General features: G+C 37.3%; 1 protein-coding gene across 4 annotated transcripts in view; it reads left to right on the top strand.

The window, feature by feature from the left end:
• Nucleotides 1-21,800, top strand: part of SINHCAF (SIN3-HDAC complex associated factor) — a 31,909-nt gene extending 10,109 nt beyond the window's left edge. For all 4 annotated transcript variants that reach the window (XM_047867665.1, XM_047867668.1, XM_047867669.1 and 1 more), the window contains exons 2-6: nt 6,207-6,354; nt 7,632-7,731; nt 9,650-9,776; nt 16,233-16,383; nt 19,894-21,800. In XM_047867665.1, the coding sequence (XP_047723621.1) occupies nt 6,227-6,354; nt 7,632-7,731; nt 9,650-9,776; nt 16,233-16,383; nt 19,894-20,053 (666 nt within the window). In that variant the 5' untranslated portion in view covers nt 6,207-6,226 and the 3' untranslated portion in view covers nt 20,054-21,800. The remainder of the gene's footprint in view (nt 1-6,206; nt 6,355-7,631; nt 7,732-9,649; nt 9,777-16,232; nt 16,384-19,893) is intronic.
• The last annotated feature ends 2,331 nt before the right edge of the window (nt 21,801-24,131 follow it).

The following is a 24,131-nucleotide window of genomic DNA, read 5'->3' as shown; positions in this document are numbered from 1 at the left end:
TTTTTGCTGACTTAACCATTTAATCTTGTTAACTTTGGGAGATTGAATTAATTTGGACAGAACAGTAATTTAGCTGGTTGATTCGTGTTTGTTACAGTTTTTTTTTAATATTGAGAGTGTGCATGCGAGCAGGAGAGGGGGCAGAGAGAGAATCCCAAGCAGGCTCTGCCCTGTCAGCGCACAGCTCCATGATGTGGAGCTTGAACCCACAAACCATGAGATCATGACCTGAGTTGAAATGAGGAGTCAGATGCTTACCTGATTGAGCCACCCAGGTGCCCCTGACTGTTTTTTAAAATTTGTGGTTGTTTGCTGATAGCAGCCAAAGAAATAATGTTAATGAAAGTGCCTTGTAAAACATGAAATGTTGTATAAACAACTTTTTTTAAAAAACAACTTTTTAAAAAAGTTGAATCAGCACGTTTATTGAGTACCTACTAAGTGACTGGCATTATTCTAGATGTTGAGGTTGCAAAGATATATAAAGACAGGAGAATTCGTGACCCAGTCTGTTTTCATTTCTGTTTTTAAAGTTTATTCATTTATTTTGAGAGAGACAGAGACACAGGGTAGAATCCGAAGCAGGCTCTGAACTGTCAGCACAGAGCCTGATTTGGGGCTCAAACCCATGAACCCATGAGATCATGACCTGAGCTGAAACCCACAAGTCAGACACCCAACTGAGCTACCCAGGTGCCCTAGTCTATTTTCTTTTCTTTCTTTTCATCTTTTCTTATTAATTAATTAATTTAGAGAGATTAGGTCTTTGTTTAAAGATTTTTTATTTTTATCATTATTTTTAATATAATTCATTGTCGAATTGGCTTGCATACAACACCCAGTGCTCATCCTAACAAGTGCCCTCCTCAGTGCCATCACCCATTTTCCCTCTCCCCCACCCCCCTATCCACCCTCAGTTTCTTCTCTCTATTTAAGAGTCTCTTGTGGTTTGCCTCCCTCCCTCTCTGTTTATAACTTTCTTTCCCCTTCCCTTCCCCCATGGACTTCTGTTAAGTTTCTCAAGACACACATAAGTGAAAACTTATGATATCTGTCCTTATTGACTTAATTCACTCAGCATAATACCTTCCAGTTCCATCCGCATTGCTGCAAATAGCATGATTTCATTCTTTCTCATTGCCAAGTAAAATTCCTTTGTATATATAAACCACATCTTTATCATCCATTCATCAGTTGATGGACATTTAGGCTCTTTCCATCATTTGGCTGTTGTTGAAAGTGCTGCTACAAACTTGGGGGTACATATGCTGTTGTGTATCAGCACTCCTGTATTCCTTGGGTAAATTCCTAGTAGTGCTATTGCTGGGTCATAGGGTAGTTCTATTAATTTTTTGAGGAACCTTCATACTGTTTTCCAGAGCAACTGCCCCAGTTTGCATTCCCACTGGCTGTGCAAGAGGGTTCCCATTTCTCCACAACCTCCATCCTCACCCGCTAGAGACTTTTTTTTTAATGTTTATTTATTTTTGAGAGAGAGAGTCCTAGAGTGAGTGGGGGAGAGGCATAGCGAGAGGGAGACACAGAATCCAAAGCAGGATCCATGCTCTGAGCTGTCAGCACAGAGCCCAGTGCAGGGCTTAAACTCAGAAACCTTGAAATCATGACCTGAGTTGAAGTCAGATGCTTAACTGACTGAGCCACCTAGGCATCCCTATTTTCATTTTTAAAAACAAGCTTACTGAGATATAATTCACACTGTAAAATTCACTTTTAAAGTATGCAGTTCAGTGGTTTTTAGTATACTTAACAGAGTTTTGCATCCATCACCATTATCTAATTTTAGAAGACAAATGGCAGTTTTTAATAATCATTTTAAGTCTTTACTCATTTTTGGCTCTATCTCAAAACTTAATTTTCTTCTGTTTTCCCCACATGCTTAAGAGCGAGATTGTATGTGTCCACTCTCTTCTATAATTATTCATCAATTAGGGAGCAGATGGTAATAGCTTCCTTCTATTAAAACTGCTGAATTAGGGGTGCCTGGGTGGCTCATTTGGTTAAGAGTCTAACTTCGGCTCAGGTCATGATCTCGTGGGTTCGAGCCTGGCGTGGGGCTCTGTGCTGACAGCTCAGAGCCTGGAGCCTGCTTCGGATTCTTTGTAACCCTCCCTCTCTGCCCCTCCCCCACTTGTGCTCTGCTCACTCTCTCTCAGAAATAAACAAACATTAAAAAAATTTTTTTTAAACTGCTGAATTAATGTGACACCTATGAGAATAGATACAAAAGTCACAAATAGGGGCACCTGGGTGGCTCAGTCCATTAGGCATCTGACTTTGGCTCAGGTCATGATCTTGTGGTCCCTGAGTTCGAGCCCCGCATGAGGCTCTGTGCTGACAGCTCAGAGCCTGGAGCCTGTTTCAGATTCTGTGTCTCCCTCTCTCTCTGGCCCTCCCCCGTTCATGCTCTGTCTCTGCCTCAAGCATAAATAAACATTAAAAAAAATTTTTTTTTTTAAGTCACAAATACTTTAACAGTTTACAGTGTCATTTGAACGAATAAATTGTTCTGGAGGAATCATTTAATATTGTACATCTGTGGAACTAGGAAAGAAGTATTCTAAAGAACCACCAGGTTTGTTGAAATAACGAAATCCCAAGTTTAAAATCAAATTGTGTCTTGCTTACCTACCTCCTTCTCTATATAAAAAGTAAGTTAGGGGGTGCCTGGGTGCCTGAGTTGGTTATGTGTCTGACTCTTGTCTTTGGTTCAGGTCATGTTCTCACAGTACGTGAGTTCGAGCCCCACATCAGGCTCTGCTGACAGCACGGATTCTGCTCGGGATTCTGTCTTCCTCTCTCTGCCCCTCCCTGCTCATGCTCTCTCTCTCAAAAATAAACATTAAAAAAATACTAAAAATCACTTGCTTTCAGAGTCATTTTGTGCCCTTAATTTTCCTCTGGAGATTAGGTAGGGGTTTTTCTTGTTTGTTAGTTTTTAACACATGTAGGTCTATAGATTCTGTGAAAATGCTTTCATTAGTCTCTGGGCTCCGCAAAGCTCAAAATGGTTAAACACCAACCACTGCTTAACTGGGTTGCTGTAAACAAAGCCCAAAATGAAACCCCTGTGTATTTGCTGCAGATTCCCAGGTGCCTCTTGAGTGCAGGAATAAGCTCAGAAAAGGTTTAATAAGTTTATTAAGTAATCATCCATTAAAAGGTTCATATGCTACTTGTGTGTTGCATCAGGGCAAGTGCCTTGCACCTTACTGCATTTAACACTGCTTGGAAGAGTGTGGACCTAGGATTTAGACCACTTTCAGATATTTAAGCTGAATTTTATTAGGACGAACGTAAGGTCACAGAGCTGCATAAAGGATCAGTCAGAAGATACCAGGCTATTTTATTTTGCCTGGTATGTAAAGACGAATATTATTAAATCTGAAGAATGGGATGTCTTGCAGGGCTGTTGGGTCAGTTTTGTGGAGATCCCCACCAACAAAGAAATCATACTGAAGGGGCTCTTGGGCTCAGGTCGTGATCTCCTGGGTCTGGAGTTTGAGTACTGATGGTGCTAAGCCTGCTTTTGATTCTTGCTCTCTCCCTCTCTGCCCTTCCCCCCCGCCCCTCAAAAATAAATAAACTAAAAAAAAAAAGTATTAAAGTAAATTTTAAAAAATCATATTGAAGATGAACACTTGATTCACAATAGCTGATTATAAAAAGGAAAGCCTCAGTATTTAGCTATAACCCTAACATTTCTTAGAGTTACGATTAACCCAAGCATAATGATTGGCACAAACTGGTTTCTTGGTCAATCCAGGCAGTAGTTCCTACCCGAATGCTGTGTTTTTTTTGTTTTGTTTTTCAAATACTGTTTGGTTTTGTTGGCATGTTTATTTGTGGAAAGGGTAGGGGATTGTGAGGGGAGAGATAGGAATCTATCTGTTGTAATAGGATTTGGTCTGTGTATTAATGGAATGAACTGGCCTTTCTTGCTGTACTTCCTTTGTCCTTGCTGAGAAGGGAGGCTGAAGTTTTCTAGAGTCATTGATGAAGCTGTAAGAGGAAGTGTGGACTTTTGACCTTCTTGATGGTAATGGAGAATGTTAGGGGAGTTTGGGGAGCCCCCATATTAGTGCGAGGACTGGAAAGAGTTATGGAACATTTTGGCCTCAAAACAGGAATATACAAATTGAAGCAATAACTTCTACTTTTCTACCACTTTTTTTTTTTAATTTGTATTAATTATCCTGTGTCATTTGACATTTTTTTCCAAAGCAACACATAACCATTTTCATTTATCACTTGGGTTTATTTGAAAAAAAAGCAAACAAAAACTGTTTCATTTCACAGGCCTCCCCACACCTTTTCCTACTATGGAGTATCTTCATTATTTTTTTTTCTCTCAAAATCAAGTTCCCAAGTACTCCATTGAACAAAAATAATCAACTAAGAATATTTTCTTGTTTTAACAATTCTTAAATTGAAGAAACTTTAAACTTAATTTTTGAAATGCATCAGTGCACTTCTGCCCCACCCATCTCCCTTCTTTGCCTGCTTCTCTCACCAACAAAAACATTAACGAACACTTAATAAACAATAGCCCTTGTTTAAAATGAAAGCTTCAGTGTTTAGCTGATTGTTTGCTAATAAAATATTTTCTTAAAAACAAATCAAAAGTCCTTGCCCATATTTCAGAATTCCTCCATCTCAGAGAGACATACACACAGCCTGGATATTACATTATTTCTCTGAATTGCTTTCATAAGTACTTGCTCTGGTATACTAACCAGAACTGAGGTGAAATGGGATCAGACGAGAGATCATCCAGAGTACTAAAGTTTTTGTCTTACTCCTGTATTTCAGTGTATTTCTAAAAGAACTTTAAAAGGATAGTGTTCTGTGGTTATAACTCCTAACAGTATAAGCACCAGTCTAATTGGTATTAGTAACTTATTGATGCTGTATGTGATGCTTTTATGATGATTTTTAGTTGGATCCTTACATACACTTGTCCATTGGGGTTTAGTTTGTATATTCATTGCCTTTTTATTCCCTCTCTTAGTCCAGATGTTCTGGTGAAAATGGCCCTTGGTTTGTATTTTTTTTTTAAATATTTTTAATTTATTTTTGAGAGAGAGAGTGGAGGAGGGGCAGAAAAAGAGGGGCCAGGGACAGAGGATCCAGAGAGGGCTCTGCACTGATAATAGGGAGCCCATGTGAGACTCACTCCAACTCATGAACCATGAGGTCATGACCTGAGCCGAAGTCGGATGCTCAACCGACTGAGCCACCAAAGTACCCCCGGTTTGGATATTCTAAATTTCTTCTAAGGCATGTATTTACTGCCAAATACATTTTTTTTATACGTCTAGCTCTAGGACTGTTTCTTCCTTCCTTGCATGATGTTGAGATTTTTTTTTTTTTTTTTTTTTGATCATGAGAATCAATAGTTTATCTCACCCTACATTTCTTGGATATCTGCCTCACTGCTCAGGCACAGGACTTCATAGAAGAGCTCTAAAAACCTCTGTAACAACTGAACAGACCAATGGTCAGGAAATATGAGCTCGTTTTTAATCCATTTTAATGATTTTATAAAATTATTATTCTTAAATCCTGACTTTGGATTTTTGTGAATTTTACATCCTCCTTTCAGTCAACTTGCCAGCTTAGAACTTCTCTTTATCACAGAAGAAATCCCCTCTAAACTTCCCATAGGGCAAGGTATTATGGGTTGATGACTATTGAGCTACTTGTGTGCTTAATGTCAAATAGTGGTCATGGTAAATGCTCAAAACTTCCCCAGCTGGGAATCATTTCAGTGTAAAGGTGCAGAATAGAAAGGGGGTGCCTTACTTTACATTTTAGGATGTGCCCTTTGTTGTGCATGATTCCATCATTTTATAGTGGGGAGACTTTGTTACATTTTTTGCTTAAAAAGTTGATTTTTAAAAATGCCTCCCTCCCCTCAGTTTTAGAATGAGTGTGGCCAGGAGGGTAGAAGGAGGTGTGATAGAGACCGACCTTGTTAAAAAACTGAGTTATTTTTTGTGTTTTATACACTTGCCGGGGTAGTGCCAAAAATGGAGGGAGATCCAGGAGGACTTCCCCACAGCCCTTCTGTCTGGCTTGGTCATGTAATATCAAGTTGCCAGGGTTGGGGTGGAGCAGACAACTCTCTTTTAATGGTTTCTTGTTATAGCCCTCATAAAGCTGTGTCAATTCCCCTGGCTTTACAGACTATTGCCCAGAAGAAAAGATGTTTGGTTTTCACAAGCCAAAGATGTACCGAAGTATAGAGGGCTGCTGTATTTGCAGAGCTAAGTCCTCCAGTTCTCGATTCACTGACAGTAAACGCTATGAAAAGGACTTCCAGAGCTGTTTTGGGTAAGATCATCTGATGTTTTTACCATTCTTAGAGTGAAAAAGATCATAGCTTACGGAAATCCTTCCAGGCGAGGCAGGCAATTGGAGCAATGTGCTAATAAATTAAAATCACTTACATTCTCATCTAGGCTATTTTAAGGTTCTTGCTTTTAAAACAAATCAATACTGACAGCCTACCCTTTTCCAGATTATAAGGAACTACAAATTGTGAAGCCCCTTGTAGTTATAATCAAACTCTTTTGTTTTTAACACCAAGATATAAAAGACTTTGAAGAAATTACTCTTATTCTCTCTTATACTAGTTGTCCTCTGGTAGTTTTCTGTTCTTTGCATTGTTTTTCTAAATTATGGAAATGTATTTTAACCCATCCTGCTGAGGATGCTAATAAGACTTAATGTTCTGCCCTGAGATCTGTCAGGGTACATTTCATTTTATAATTTTGTTCTTTATTTATCTTTTGACAATAAACTTGCTTAGTAAAGTGGAATTTACTTTCCAACAAATACTTGGATAAAATAGAATAGTTCATGTTGAACCATTTCCCATGTTAGAAGTTATTTTTACCACTTTGTTTCTCTTATCAAAATACTTGTTGATTACTTATTGTTAATCCTGTATTTTGTGCTTATTTTGAAGGTTGTCAAAAAGAATTTCTGCCAACTTTGCCTTTTTAAATTACATTTGTCACTTAATGTCTTCTTTTCCAATGGTATACATGATAAAAGTTACCAGTATTTTTCTGTATGTATTTATAATACAGGAAAAGTGTAGTAATGAAAGTTCTTCAAAGATATAATTTATAAAGAGCTTGGTTGACTAGTGTTACAGATTTCTTCCCCTTATGCAGATATAATCATTTTTTAAAAATTACAGTGCCTCTTGGGTTTTGTGTGTTGTAAAACCAGAATATCATGACACATTATTTTATGTAAAGAGTGGCGTTTTGTTGCTTATGGAAATATCTACACACTTCAGAAAAGATTAAGTGGACAACCTTGTTTTAAACCATAGTGACCAGGATCTCCTCTAGGTCTTAAATTTTATTATTATTTTATTTTAAAATGACCAAATTGCAGTACATAGAATTGGTTCATTGGATCTAGGAGTTAATTATATTTCTAAAATGTACTATAGAAACTATGTAACTGTATCATCCAGGACAATTAGCAATAGCATCTATAAACTGTAATTGGATTTTTTTTTCCAAAAGAAATACACTCGCATGAATTCTTAAATATAAATGAGTCTAATAAAAGTTTGATTGTTTTCTTACTAGGTTGCATGAGACTCGTTCAGGAGACATCTGTAATGCCTGTGTCCTGCTTGTGAAAAGATGGAAGAAATTGCCAGCAGGATCAAAAAAAAACTGGAATCATGTTAGTTCATCTTTTGTCTTTCTCAGTTATACCTGTATTACATTTATTTGTTTTGGGAGAGAGAGAGAGGGAGAGGGAGAGAGAGAATCCTAAGCAGGCTCTGCACTAACAGACGCAGTGTTCAATCCCATGAACCGTGAGATCATGACTTAAACTGAAATCAAGATTTGGGTGCTTAACTGACTGAGCCACCTGAGTGCCCAGATAACTTCTATAACATTTAAAGTAACATTAGTTTTCTCCCAATTTAGGAAGTAGTACGTTCCTCAGATGGAAAAGTGAAAAGAATAAAGAAAAACACAAGTTGCTGCTCAGATATAATTACTTAACATTTTGGCATGTTTAGAAGCAAAATTTTGAGTAGTGTATCATTTCCCTAAGGCTGTATCCAGTATCCCCATTTTAGAGATTCACAGTGTGCATTTCATGTATTTCCTAAGGTTAATTAGATATGGATCCTTTTTTCATCTCGGGAACATTTATCCTAATTCCTGGAGGTAGTATAATGAGCACATAGGATTTAGCACCAGAACTGGATTTGAATCCTGCGTTACTAGTTGCGAATTTTGGGCAAGTTCCATTTACTTATAAAATGGAAACATAGTAGCTATCCCACAGAGCTGTTGTGAGAACTGAATGAGATTTATGTATAAAATATAACACATAGTGATCAGTTATGTGGAAGCTATTCTTACTCTGTATATTTAAATCTAGTTGAGATTATAGTGGTATGTAAATGTGTATTCTGTTTGCCCTTTGTCATTGGTTTTCAGTGATCAGAACAGCACTGTTAAGTCTTATGCTAGCTTTTAAAACATTTATGGCATTTATACAAAATACTTGTTTTTAAGCCAGCATGCATTTATTCTTTATCTTTTTTCCCCCTAACACTAGTATTAGCCTTACATTTTCCTTTGGTTATTGTGTTACATTATTTTGATAGGTTTTTGTGGGTCTGTTAATTTATAAAAAGGGAATTTTCTTTAATAGTTTGTCTGGAGAAGTTGAAAATTGTGATTTTGAAGGTGATGACAACCTTTTTAAGGGTACAAATCTGCAAATAGTAAATGTGAATAAATTTGTAAGAAATAGTACCGTGTAGGTCTAGACCAATGGCCATGGTAGACTATGGGAGAACATGCCATTGCCATCATGTAAATGACCTTAGGGATTAAAGTGTATGGTGAAAAGAACATAAAGCATAGTTGTGAAAACGTTAATTTGAGTCTTGTATCCCTCTCTACCCATTCTTGCCCACTTACTAGTTTAGTGAAATAAGGCAAAAGATAATTTCTTGTTTTCTTTCACCCTAAATTGGAGTTAACAAATAGTCCCCTTACTGCTTTGTAGTGAAAGTAAACTCAAAAGTGTATGAAAGGGGAGCCTGGGTGGCTTAGTTGGTTAAGCATCTGACTCCTGGTTTTGGCTCAGGTCATGATCTCACCATTTGTGGGTTCAAGCCCTGCCTCTGGCATAGCACCGACAGTGTGACAGGGTAGAGCCTGCTTGGGATTCTGTCTCTGCCCCTCCTGGGAGCGTGTGTCTACTCTCTATTTAAAAAAAAAAAAAAAAGTATGAAAGCTTTTTGCAGACTGTAAAACACTGTCTGATAGAAATGTTAGTTGTTGTAAGTCTTGATTTTCTTTAACCTTTTGGGTCATTCTTACCATATATAAATCTATTTAAATTTTTTGTACAGTATATTGTTACTATTGCCTGCTTTGAAGAAAAAACCCCACGAGATAAATTATTCTTTAAGACCATGTGATGATTAAAAGTGCACATGGGCTCTCAAACACTCTTAAGTAGAAAACTGCTTCTCAATTTAGGCTCCTTCAAATAGGCATTTGTCTGAACTAAAGGAATACAAGAGGTGTCATTTTTTAAGTGGTATTAAATATTCAGTATTTTCTTCCAGGTGGTAGATGCAAGGGCAGGACCCAGTCTGAAGACAACATTGAAACCAAAGAAAGTGAAAACTTTATCTGGAAACAGGATAAAAAGCAACCAGATCAGTAAACTACAGAAGGAATTCAAACGTCACAGTAAGTTTGAGGTTTTGATACTGAAACAAGAGTAGTTAAGAATAGTTGTTTGGTTTTTATTTTTACCTGGGGGTGGCATATGGTATGTATAGATTTTTAAAGTTATTTTCTTTAAAGTGTTACAAGGCATTGTCAACGTGGTAGAGATATTTCTATGAAATCTTTTAAAATTTTTAATGTTTATTTTGTTGTATTTTATTTTTAATGTTTATTTTTAAGAGAGAGCATGAAGTGGAGGAGAGGGGCAGAGAGAGGGGGACACAGAATTTGAAGGAAGCTCCAGGCTCTGAGCTGTCAGCACAGAGCCCGACATGAGGCTCAAACCCACCAACTGAGAGATCATGACCTGAGCTAAGCTGGGTGCTTAACTGACTGAGCCACCTAGGTGCCCCTTGAAACTCTATCTTTAGTCCTGATGACATAAAAGTAATTTGACTAGCTGACCACTTCTTCAGATTGTATGGAGATCGCTCTGACCACTCTGATCTGTTTATTGACATGTTAAGTTCTAGAAGATGAATTTTTCAAGCTTGTTTACTTGATTTTTATGCATAAAGAAATAGAGGTCTGGAGATGTGCAGAAAGGTATGTAAATAATATTAGTGGACAGCCTGAGACTAAAGCCCAGGTTTTCTGGAAAGTAACTTTAGAAATCATAACTTACATATTGCGGTAAAGCTAGTCTCAGGACTTTCAGGTTTCTGGGACAGTGTGTGTTGTGTGGAGTGATGGAATGGGAAAGGAATGATAAATTAATATCAGGTTCATCTACTCTTAAAGGAAGTTGTTGAGGGGGAGAGCACCTGTAGTGGTACTTCTGTATTTCGGAATTTAGATTTCAGCTTTTGAAAAGGAATTGCAGTGCATATAATGTTGTTTGTTATATGTAACACAATGAGGGGAGGGTTTCTGAGGCAAAACAACTGAAATCAAACGCATTAGTATTTCTGTCGTAGAAATGTAGTCATATTCACAAAGGTGGAATAAATAAAACTTGCATGGGCTAGTCAGGTTTGGCTACCCTAATGTTATAGTTCATGTCAGGCCAGATTTTGTGGCCAAATGGGTTAGGAATAAATAGACTCTGTTTTCAGAGCTTTTTCAAAACTGTAGATGAGGTTGTGGACTGGTCAGAGAGTTTTCAGGATTATAAAAACAATTTGTAGGACGCTGTTAGACAAAATATCATCAATGCTTGTTTTAGAAAAATGGTAAAAGAGAGTTAAATACACTGATAAGGTAGAGTGAGGAAAGGAAAACTGTCATCTCTTGGGACATTTTGGTAGATGTACCAAGCATTTTACACACATAGTTATCTCAGTAATTTGTTTTAAAGATTAGGATAGGAAGTAGAGTGGTGATTTAACCTTGAGCCAGGTTACTTAGTAAAGATGATAGAGATGAGTTTGACCTCAGGTTTGTCTAGCTTCAAAGCTGTTTGCTCTTTCTGCAACACCACCCTGCTCCTTGAGGTAGTATATAACCAGTGCCCACGACTCTGAAGCCTTTGCAGATCATCTGCTAACTTTCTGCTCTTTTAAGTTGGTGTTACCAGTCCATAGTTATTCTGATGATATATTTAATCTTCGACTAAAATATTTTAATACTTTATAGTAAAATATTTAGGTGATATGAAATAGGTATGTATTTTAACTATATGTTCTTTAAAAGTTTTTTTCAAGTTTTTCTTTACATTCCAGTTAACAAACAGTGTAATAATAGTTTCAGGTGGAGAATTCAGTGATTGATCACTTACGTACAGTACCCGCTGCTCATCACAACAAGTGTCCTCCATTAACCCTCAGTTTGTTCTCTATAGTTGAGTCTTTTTATTTTCCCTATGTTCATGTTTTGTTTCTTAAATTCCACACGAGTGAAATTACATGGTATTTGTCTTTCTCTGACTTATTCATTAGGCATAATCCTCTCTAGCTCCATCTACTTCATTGGAAACCTTTTTCTTTTTGAATCTCCTTTTTAATGGCTGTGTAGTATTCCATTGCAGACACTCCCCACCCCCACATCTTTATCCATTCATCTATATAGATGGACATTTGGGTTGCTTCCATATCTTGGCTATTGTAAGTAACACAGCAGTAAACACAGGGGTGCATATATCTTATCAAAATATTAGGGTAATATGATCAAATAATCATTCTATTTTTAATTTTTTTTGAAATTTATTTATTTATTTTATTTTTTAAAATTTACATCCAAATTTGTTAGCATATAGTGCAACAATGATTTCAGGAGTAGATTCCTTAGTGCCCCTTACCCATTTAGCCCATCCTTCCTCCCACACCCCCTCTAGTAACCCTCTGTTTGTTCTCCATATTTATGAGTCTCTTCTGTTTTGTCCCCCTCCCTGTTTTTATATTATTTTTGTTTCCCTTCCCTTATGTTCATCTGTTTTCTCTCTTAAAGTCCTCATAAGAGTGAAGTCATATGATATTTGTCTTTCTCTAATTTCACTTAGCATAATACCCTCTAGTTCCATCCACGTAGTTGCAAATGGCAAGATTTCATTCTTTTTGATTGCCGAGTAATACTCCATTTTATGTATATATATACTACATCTTCTTTATCCATTCATCCATCGATGGACATTTGGGCTCTTTCCATACTTTGGATATTGTTGATAGTGCTGATATAAACAGTGGGGGGCATGTGCCCCTTCGAAACAGTGCACCTGTATCCCTTGGATAAATACCTAGCAGTGCAATTGCTGGGTTGTAGGGTAGTTCTATTTTTAGTTTTTTGAGGAACCTCCATATTGTTTTCAACAGTAGTTGTACCAGTTTGCATTCCTACCAACAATGTATGAGGGTTCCTTTTTCTCCACATCCTTGCCAACACTTATTTCTTGTCCTTTTTTATCTTTTTTGGATAAATGTCTATTAACATCCTCTACCCATTTTGTAACTGGATTGTTTATACATGTTCCTTTCTTAACCAGCTATCACCAGGGGAAAAGAAAAAGACTGAGCCAACCCTCCATTCTCAATAAGTGTTTTAATGAACGTTTGAGAAATAGTAATTTTCTTCTACCACTTGAAGGTTAGAGGAATTGATTATTCATATGTATGTTCTTAGCTCCTCCCTTTAATTATGGGAAAAGTGAAACCTGACTAAATTTCACCTTACCTAAGGGAATATGTCCAGTGTAATTTTAGATTTTTATTATAAAGCTGTGTTGTGGAGGGACGGATTGGAGACTGAAGATAAATCCCTTTGAAAAAGGTGTGTGGGCTTTGGAGGCTTAGACTGAAACTGGGTTTTCCCACGTGCATTGTGAATTGCTAGCACCTGTGTGCAACACAGCAGTTTTGATATACTTCAATTTTTATATACATCACCCACTAAATGGTGTCCCTGTCTCTTGTTATATATTTGCTTCCCTGCATCCTGCATTTACCTGATTTTTTTCCTGAGATATCCTTTCCTTTGGGTGGTGTACTGCAAAGGCATTAGACCTAGAGCTTGAAGATCAGGATTTGAGTTACCGTTCATGAAATTTAACTTAACATAGAACCATAATTTTCTTATCCGAGAAAAGGGGATAATCAACTAAAAAGATTTTGTAAAACAAAACAAATTCCTGTATAAATGTTAGTTTCTTCTTTTTGTCATTCTTCCTAAAATCTACAATGAATTCTTGTTGCTATGGAATAAAGCTGAAAATCCCTAGTGAGTCTTTGGAGGTCCTATTTTAGGCAAAGAATATTTGGGCTGAGTCCATTCCCTTCCTGTGCATAGTGTGTTCTGCTTCCACTACCCCATGCTTAGCTAATTACTCTTTTGTGCCTTTTCAAATCCCACAATTTTTAAGATTTTAAAAATTGTGGTTCTTTGAAGAATTTCCAGGCCTGCATTCCAGAAGAGTTTTCTTCCTAACTGCTTTTTATATAGTTATATTCTAGTGTCTCAAGTGTTAGATTAAACCATAAGAAACAGCCATTTTTATAGGTAGAAAATGATCTAATAACTGCTGCTTCAAATGTTCCATAGCTATTAAGCACTTCCTTGGATAGTGAGTTTTCTTCTCCAGCATAGAGCTGACGGCTGCTGCTGCTAATTGTTTGGGAAGCCTTTTAAACATTCCAATAATGTTCAACATTCTTTAAAGCCTGCTATTCTTGAGGATTTTATATGTAAAATTTTGTTAATACAAAGCATTCTACGGTCTATTCGTAGGTTTTCTTTGGTCTATTTCTTCCCATGTAGAGTATGACATGGGGTTTGAGGTCTAATAGATAAGTACTTAATAAATACTTAATTGCTTCTTTGAATTGGAGGGTTGCTCTATCCACCTATCCTGGGGGCGGGTGTGGTGTGTGTGTGTGTGTGTGTGTGTGTGTGTGTGTGTGGTAATCTCAACCCCTATTTGTGATACTGCTGTCACTGTAGAATAGCAGTTTGATAGCCTTAGAGCATGGTGACCATCCACCAAAAGACTCATTTTCTGGCTAGTAAATTTATATGGAGTCTTCTAAGGGCAAAAGTACTAAATCATGTTTAATGTTTAGCTTGTATCTGATGAATTGCCTTTATTCCTTATTAAATCAGGATCTGTTGTTTTCCCTTTATTGGTAGGGTGTTGTTTTTGGTTGCTTTTAAGATTTTTTCCTTTTATCTTTAGTTTTCAGAAATTTAATTATCAATGTGTCTTGGCATTGATTTCTTTGAGTATATCCTGTTTGGGGTTTGCTCAGCTTCTTGAATCTCTCTATAGGTTTGTCTCTTGCCAAATTTGGCAAGTTTTCAGCCATTATATTTCCTTGAGTATATTTTCACCTCCGCCCTCTTTCTTATTCCAGGACTGCAATGACACGAATGTAGATTTTTTTGTCATAGTCCCAGAGGTCTCTAAGGCTCTATTCATTTGTTTTCTCTGTGTTGTTCAGGTTGGGTAATTTCTGTTGTTCTTTCTTCCAGTTCATTGATTGTTTCCTCTGTCCCCTCCATTCTGCTGTTGAGCTCCATCCACTGAGCTTTTTATTGCATTTTTTTTCTTTCTTTTTTTTTTTTCGCAGCTCAAATTTCAGTTCCACTTGGTTCTTCTTTATAACTTTTATTTATTTTTTTAAATTGAGACGTGTTTGGGGGGCCTGGGTGGCTCGGTTGGTTAAGCGTCTGACTTGAGCTCAGGTCATGATCTCACGGTCTGTGAGTTCGAGCCCTGTGTTGGGCTCTGTGCTGACAGGTCAGAGCCTGGAGATTCTATGTCTCCCTCTCTCTCTGCTCTCTCCCGCGCTCGCTCGCTCTCTCTCTCTCTCTCTCAAAAATAAATAAATATTAAAAAAAATAAATACATTGAGACCTATTCGCTGATAATATTTTTGTTTCAGGCATGTTTATAATGGCTCACTGAAGCATTTTTGTCATGGTTATGTTAAAATCTTTGTTAGATCATTCTAACATCTCTGTCCTCTTGGTGTTAACATCTACTTCCCTTTTCACTCAGTTTCAGATTTTGGTTCTAGATTTGAGGGACTTTTTTTTTTAATTGAAACTAGGATTTTTAAAAATTATGTTATGGATCTTCTTTAAAACTTTGGTTTTACTGTCTTTTTTTGGACACCCTTTTATCAGGGGCAATGAGACAGAGGCATCACTTTGTCACTGTGTGGTGGTGTTAAAAGGTTCCCCAGTTAACCTTCATTGACACCTGAGGTGGGAGGAGCCTCCTCATTGCTGTGGGATGGGGGTGGGAGTTGAAGTTCGCACATGGTGGGGATACTCATTTGTGGTGGGCCATGGCTAAAGTCCTGACTTCTCAACAGGCTTCCTCTGACACCCTGGTGGATGTGTTGGTGCTTTGTAACAGTCTTATGAGGATGGAAATCTTAGGCTCCCCACTTGGCCTCTGCTGGAGTGGGTGGGATTGCGGCCTCTGTTTTCTGTGGTGTTTGGCTGGAGTAGAGTGATTATTACTCTGATAAAAGTTTCCTGTCTTGCTTAGGCTGCCACTTTTCTGCCCCTTTGACTAGAGAGCAGGGTTTTGTTGGTTTTTTTTCTTTCTTTTTTTTTTGTCTATACCCATCGGTATTTCTGTGCTGCTGGCTTCTCTAGCTCGAAGACTGGATTTATGAGGCAAAAAAGAAAACCCATAAAAACCAGAGAACGCACCACCATGTCCTTCCTTAGGTCGAGCTCTCTCTCTAGCTGTTGCCAACTTTCAGAGTCATTAGGTTTGTTTTATATGCAATATCCTGGGTTTTTAGTTGTACTTATTTATTAGCAGGAGGAATGGGGAAAGGTATGTCTACTCATATCTTCCTGGAAGCTTACGGCCTCATTTTCTTTTTAGAAACACTTGTACAAATATCTTCAAATATCAGTAGTGAATAGAAAATAAATTCTTTTTTTCTTTCTACTAACTCACAGTTTTTTATGTTGAGCCTTAGTTACATATAATGAAATTAAATTACAATTTTTTTTCCCTCTTTATTGCAGATTCTGATGCTCACAGTACCACCTCAAGTGCCTCCCCAGCTCAGTCTCCTTGTTATAGTAACCAGTCAGATGATGGCTCAGATACAGAGATGGCTTCTGGCTCTAACAGAACGCCAGTTTTTTCCTTTTTAGATCTCACGTACTGGAAAAGGTAAAAGCAACAAAATATCTCTCTAACCAGCAAACCTTCTTAATTACAGGCGATGGTTTCCCACTTCCTTAGCAGTTAAATGGCATTTGGCATACAGCTGGTAGCACACATGGTTGGAGGTGGACAAGCAAGAGTTGAGCCGAGAGCTGTGATTTATGTGCTTTTCCTATTAAAATTGATTTAAAATAAAAATCATGTTAGGGAATGTATGTTTCCTGTAATGGAGTAGACTGGGTATTCTTTCTGACCAACTCTCACTGAAAAAAGTAAAAGCTAGAAATACATATTTTTAAGTCTTTAAAAGTAGCATTGATAAGTGAGCAAATTAGTAAGGAATAATCAGAGACCAGACCAAATGCTAAGTAAATGTGGAACCCCAAAGTCGAAAAGAGGTAGTAGATTTGGAAAGAGAAAAACAGCTAAGGATTTTATTTTCTATTTCACAGATTCAAGAAGACTAACAAATTAAAAGTGAGATAATAAGCATTTATTTTATGATAGAATTCACGCATAGATGATTATATGAAACTATGGAACATGAAAGACAAAATAGTTCTTTAACAGTGAGGAAATAAAGACTATTTTCAAAGGAACAGCACTAAAAGCTGAGTTCTCAGTATGGACAAAGGAAGCCAAAAAATAATAGATTAATATCTTCAGTGGGCCAAGAGGTAGTAACTCTCAACCTAGAATTATATATATATATATTTTTTTTTAAATTTTTTTTCCAACGTTTATTTATTTTTGGGACAGAGAGAGACAGAGCATGAACGGGGGAGGGGCAGAGAGAGAGGGAGACACAGAATCAGAAACAGGCTCCAGGCTCCGAGCCTTCAGCCCAGAGCCCGACACGGGGCTCGAACTCGCGGACCACGAGATCGTGACCTGGCTGAAGTCGGACGCTTAACCGACTGCGCCACCCAGGCGCCCCATCAACCTAGAATTATATATATGTGTAGCAAAAATATCCTTGGGGGGGTGGTGTGCTTGGCTGGCTCGTGGGAAGAGCATGTGACTCTTGATCTTGAGGTATGGAGTTTGATCCCCACATTGAGTGTAGAGATTAAACAAACTTAACCTTTTATGAACAAGGGCATAAGACTTTGACTAGGAAAAAGGTTGAGAAGTTGTCATCAGACTGACCCTAAATAACAAAGTTCTACAGGCAGAAAAAGAGATCCTAGATTAAAATTCTGAGAAGGATAGATAAAGTAGCAAATATTTAGGTAAATTTAAACAAATTGCTTAAAATAATAATAGTTGTGGGGGTAAAAACAGAGTTACAAAACAGTAGCATATAAATCAAGGGAATAAAAGGGATAGAAGTTAAGGTATCCTAACATCCTTTGCCTTGTTAAATATAAATATGTTGAATAACTTTGGGACTTGAGTAACTGTGTCCCCACTCATAGAATTAAATAAAAAGAGGGGCGCCTGGGTGGCGCAGTCGGTTAAGCGTCCGACTTCAGCCAGGTCACGATCTCGCGGTCCGCGAGTTCGAGCCCCGCGTCGGGCTCTGGGCTGATGGCTCGGAGCCTGGAGCCTGTTTCCGATTCTGTTGTCTCCCTCTCTCTCTGCACCTCCCCCGTTCATGCTCTGTCTCTCTCTGTCCCAAAAATAAATAAACGTTGAGAATTAAATAAAAAGAGTGAATACCTCCAGAGTCAAGAAGGGAAGGGCAGAAAATGTAAAAATATGCTTAAAAATATACCTAGCAAAACAAAATGGAAATAGAAACCATGGGTCCAAGAAGACAGTAGAATAAAAATTAGAAAATCTTTATAACTAAAAAAATAACTGAAAAATACCACAAATCAAAACATGGTATGAAATTAAAAAGAATTGGAGGAAAAATTAATGCTTTCAATTCTTAGAAAAGAAAAAACTAAAAATTTGTGAAATGATAAGCATTCAGTTTAAAGATAATGAAGCCCAGTACAAAGAAAAATAAAAGCAATGAAGTCCTAAAGATACAAGTAGAAATAAATGGAGTAGAAAACTGGTAAGCAATGAACAGGATCTGTAAAGCTAAGAGTTGGATCTTGAAAAAGACCTGACCAAAAAAATTAGTAGAGATGAAGCAGATAAAAAGAGATCATATTCATAAGCACCTTAGACAAAACAGGGAGATTTATCTATAATTAAGACAAATGTAAAAGACAGTAGGACATTAAAACAACTGTATGCTAGTAAATTTGAACATATAGATGAAGTGGATACATTAGTAGAAGACAGTTTTCCAAAACTGTCTCAAGACAAAATAGAAAACCTGTATAGTGTTACAATAGAGAAGTTGATTCAGTGGCCAAAGTCTTCTCTCCAAAAATCCGAGGCTCATCTTAGGCACGTTCTCCCAAACAATCCAGAAACACATGATTCTGATCTTGCATAATGTTTTCAGATTATGAATAAAAGAGGGCATAGGCCCTAAGCATTCTATGAGGCTAATATATATAACTTTGATACCAAAAGAGTATATCATGACCAGATTGGATTTATTCTAGGGGTGTAAGATTGCTTTAAACATTAAAAGTCAACTGCTAGAATTTGCCACACTGACAGTTTGTAAAGGAAGGAAAAAAATGCCTGTCATCTTAGCAGTACTTTGAAGATGTTTGATATATTTGAATGTTCCTTCAAGGTTTAAAATAAAACCTGTAGTAAATAGGGATAGAAGGGAACCGCATTAATAAATAATTGGCATTTTCGAAGAAACATGAACACGTTTCAATTCCTGTATACCAGCCACATAACCTAGAAGAAAAAAACGTTAGACGCACATTGATGTGTACAGCATGTTTATGGTAGCAAAAGTCCCATCAAAAGGAGTGTGAATAAATTCACATGGTGGAATACTATACACAAAACGAAATAAAACTTTGACAATGGGTCTGAACCTCAATTAATGTTGAGAAAATTGCAGCAGTAGAGTATGATTCCATACATGTGTTTCTTTTAAATAGGAGATAGTTGAGCAATATATGAAGAGATGTAGACTTGTTTTAAAACTGTGAAGTGTAAAGAAAAAAGGCACTGATAGGCTTAAATTGAAGTTGGAGTGAATGAGATTGGGCAGGATGGGACTGGAGAGAAACATACAGGGGGACTTCACAGGAAATGATTATTCCCTTAGAGTATGTGATCCGTCGGTGTTTGGTAGTCATTTTTAATGCCTATTTGTATATTTGAAACAGTTTACAACTTCAGGAGCAGCCTCTGAAACTGCTGTCTCTCAGAATGATCCCCACACCTTAATCTTTGATAAGGTTCCAGTGTGGAATTTAAGGGACCTGGGTGATTCCCATTACCCAGTTAATTGGGGTCTCTCTAGGAGCCTTTCAGTTGGAATGTGATAAGACTGTAAAAGTAGAACCTTTTGATCATGTTGTACTAGTTATAATTATGTAGATTTTTTCTTTTTTTTTTGTTTCCTTGTATTGCTAGTTTTCTACCTAATATATTATATATTAATATATATTAATATATTCCTCTCCCATTTTTTTCTTTTAGACAGAAAATATGTTGTGGGATTATCTATAAAGGCCGTTTTGGAGAAGTTCTCATTGACACACATCTATTCAAGCCTTGCTGCAGCAATAAGAAAGCAGCTGCAGAGAAGCCGGAGGAGCAGGGGCCAGAGCCTCTGCCCATCTCCACTCAGGAGTGGTGACTGAGGTTTAGGTAGAAGGGGAACAAAAAAACGATTTAAATTTTGGAAAGAAAACAAAGCAACAAAACCCTCCTATTTTTAACTTGGATACCTGCTATTCTGCCAAAAGACACTTTCTAGAATAGTTTTGAATGGGTTGTTATTTCTCCTCCAGTTCCACAAACTCTGAAGCCAGTGTCTAGCTTACTAAAAGAAAAAAAGTGTACATAATATTTAAGATGCTGAGTATTTCATAGGAAAGCTGAATGCTGCTGTAAAGTGCTCTTTAAGTCTTTTTTTTTTTTTTTAAATCCCCTTCTAATGAATGAATCTAGGGGAATTTCAGGGGACAGAGATGGGATTTGTTGTATGATAAACGTATGTAGTTTTAGTCTTTCTATATTGAGAAGCAGTGGTTGGGGCATTTTTAAGATGGCTGGCTATACTTGTTTTCCTTCATGATAATAAATTTGTCACAACTCAGTAACGTGGACTTGCCCCAAGAGGTAGTTGTTAATAATTTAAGGTCTTGCCAAGGTTCTGATGATTCAAACCTGTACTACTGAATATTAAGCAGGACAGACTAAGCTCTCTGGTGCAAATGCCTTGAAGGAGTAGTTTCTAAACATACAGAGAGGTAACTTGAGTGTATATGTTGCATCCTCTGTCACCTCCCTCCATATTCATTTTTGATAAAGATTTTAATCTATATTGAAACTTCTAAAGCAGAATCAAAGCTCCTCTGGGGAAATGTCAAGTTTTAGGATGAGCAATCCTAAATGAAGAGAACCAAAGCATTACCGCATGGTAGAGATCACATTCTATTAAAAATGTTAAATTATCTTTAAAAATGTACAAGTCTTCAGGATGGCACACACAAAAAAACAAAGGTTAATGCTTCTTGGGGCACATTTCTTAGAGGGCTTGCTTAGTGTGTAAATAATTGACTTTTGTTTGTGTTACATGACTGGTGACTTCATTGAAAATCTGCGCAATTCAGTTTTAGCTCTGGATTACTTCAGTTGACCTTTGTGAAGGTTTTGTCTGTGTAGAGTGGTTGTTTGACTGGTTTTAACCTCTTAGGGTTTGGGGTTTTTTTTTTTGTTTTGTTTTTTTTCCACTCTATATTAAAGTAAAATTCTAAAAGAAAAGAGGTGTGTGTTAATGCTGAGTGGGCTGGTTAGGTTTGACTTCTTTTAGTCAGGCTTTGTGAACATTGAGATGTTAGATAATGCATCCTGAACACGGAGCTCTTCGATTCCAAAATCTTCATTTGAAGCCTTTTTACTTGAACCCAAACCAAAGTACTGTCATTGCCTCTTTTTTAAACGTTCAGGAATAACCTATCACCGGTTCAGACTTCTCATAATTAGGGAGGATCATTTGCCTACCTTATAATAACATGACTCAGTGCTTATTTTTAAAACTGGATTTTAAAAATTAGTATAAATAACAGTAAGGAGTGAGCCACTTTTTACGGGCACCATATAGTTTTATAATTCTTAATCTAAACTTAAAATTTTGTATTTCTTCCTTATGGCAAAAACTACAAGCCACCATGTGCACAGATTACACCGTGAGTTGGGTTGACTCTCCCACAGCCTCTGAGGTGAATTACAAGAGTCCCAGCCATTATCATCTTCCTCCTGTTGTTTTGAAATGGTTTTTTTTTTTTTTTTTTTGTACATTTTGGCTACAGTATTGGTGGTAGAATATACTATAATATGGATCATCTCTACTTCTGTATTTATTTATTTATTACTAGACCTCAACCACAGCCTTCTTTTTCCCCTTCCACCTCTTTGCCTGTAGGATGTACTGTATGTAGTCATGCACTTTGTATTAATATATTAGAAATCTACAAATCTGTTTTGTACTTTTTATACTGTTGGATACTTATAATCAAAACTTTTACTAGGGTATTGAATAAATTTAGTCTTACTAGAAAATAAAAGAAGATGTTTTGTGGCTTTGTTGAAAAGGTGTTCTTAGGTAAGAATGTTTTTGACCTTCACAGATACGCAGTTTTAACCCTTTCGTATTATAACAAGCCCTGAGAGAAAAAGGCCTCTTTACCGAGAGATACTTTAAAATAAAAGACGTTTTAATTGACATGCCCAAGAATTGACCTAGTAGATAAGATGATTTTAACAATGAAGGATAAAGTCTCTTCAACGGTTGGTTGGTTGATTTTGTTTCTATTTTATTTTAACTTAATTTTATTACTTTTTAAATGTTTCCAGTGTTTTAAGGTCTGTGTTGTGGTTTTATTATTACTGTCTATGGGCATAGTGGGAATCGTCATTGAGACTTTAAAGAAATTATAAAAATTGGTTATAGGGAAAGCTGGATTTGGGCATTGGGATCAGACCTGGTCTCTGATGTCTGGCTTTGCCCCTTTATTAGCCATTTGAGTCTCTTTGCATTTGTGAGCCTCCAAACTTCTGTAAAATAATTTACTTCCCAGAATTATTTACTTTATAGAATTATGAGGAATCTAAAGGGAAGTATGTAATCCATATCAAAGTTTTAAAAACATTGCTTATTAGTTGGGAAAAGTGGATCCTGTGGGCCAAACTTTCTGTACTATCGTTAGGGCTTAAATTTGCTTTGGGATCTTGCAGATGATTTGCCAGTACCTAATTTAGTTAACGGTGAAGTTACCAAGTTACCCTGAAGTTAAGCTCAGGTTGTCAGCAGCATCTGTGTCCTGTGGCTTTAGGATGGAGAGTTCAGATTCCTTATTGGCTGTAGGGCCCCTTGGCTCATTACCACCTGGGTTCTCCTGACTTGGCCGCTTGGTGCATGGAGCCAGCAGGTCTCCAGAGCCAGTTTGCTGGTGAGTCGGAGTGTCCTCAGGTCCTTCCCACATTCTAATGAAGAGGGTTACACAATGAACACCATGAGGTGGGGTGTGGGGCCCATGAGGGACATCTTAGAGTGTTACCTGCCACAGCACCTCATTTTCTTTTCTAACTTGAAATTGGGCCTCTTTGCCCTACATTACAAGTGCTTTCTGTAGCAAGTACAAAAAAAAAAAAAAAAAAAAAAGTTCCCCTACGGTGGGTCAGGCACTTTTAAACATTGTTTAAACAACTTTGCAAAGTTTAGAAAAAAAAACACAAACCTGTTCACAGGTGAGTAAGTAGAGGTGCAAGAAGGTCATGTAACTTAAATAAAATCAACTTTCCTGATTCCAAAGCCTTTGCTGTCTGAATCGGCCCCCGTCTCTGCTGTCTTAACCTGCATTTGGAGGTGGTCACCTTGCTCTCTTGAAGGATGAAAATGGGAGGCAAGTTTTACCCTGGCTGAGAGGTTAGCTGTTAACTGTCTAGATCAGTTGTTCAAGTTTTGTTTCTTAATTTTGATGTTGTGCCTATTAATACACTGTCTTTTTGTGTAGAAAATAGTCTTCAGGCAGTTTAGTGAAACAACTGGATATTCTAAAAATAAATGAAGGTGTCCAAAGCTAACTGCTTGCTCTGCAGTGAAGAATGGAAGGTACCCAGGGAGCCTCTTGATCCATCGTCCCTATGACAGCTTCCTAATGCTCCAGATTTAGCATTGTGGTACTTCTGGCAGTCATTTTGTGTGATGTTCAGTGAACTGGGAAAGGGGGAAAAAGCCAAATTGGATCAAAGATAATTTCACAGACTCATGTTCTCAAAGGGATCTGAGGGTTCTAACAGTTTCTCAGCTGTGGAGTTTGGTTACTCATTGTGATCATGAGAATGCTTTAGGTTTCAGATATCTGGCACCCAGGTTAGAAACTGCTTGTTACTGTATGCTGGGTTAGGGAGTCTTGGACATACATAGTTGCAGGCTTTAGTCTGAAAGAGCCTAATCTTTCAGTTTAGAGAACTGAAGAGATTTTGGCAAAGCCTGTCCTTTTGTCTCAGTGCTTGAAAGGGGAAAAATCATTTACTCCATTGTAGAACTTCAGTTCTCTATACTTAACAGCTTACTAGCTTTAACATCCATGGTTTTTGCTTCTGCATTTTTGTAATGACAAGAAAGAGTGGTGGTTTTTAAAAAAATTTTTTTTCTAAGTTTATTTACTCAGTTTGAGAGAGACATCATGAGTGAGGGAGGGGCAGGG

Source organism: Prionailurus viverrinus, chromosome B4 (genome assembly GCF_022837055.1).
Source record: "Prionailurus viverrinus isolate Anna chromosome B4, UM_Priviv_1.0, whole genome shotgun sequence".
NCBI classification, from domain to species: domain Eukaryota; kingdom Metazoa; phylum Chordata; class Mammalia; order Carnivora; family Felidae; genus Prionailurus; species Prionailurus viverrinus.
Note: the sequence above shows the minus strand (reverse complement) of the source record. Positions and strands in the feature narration are given on the sequence as shown.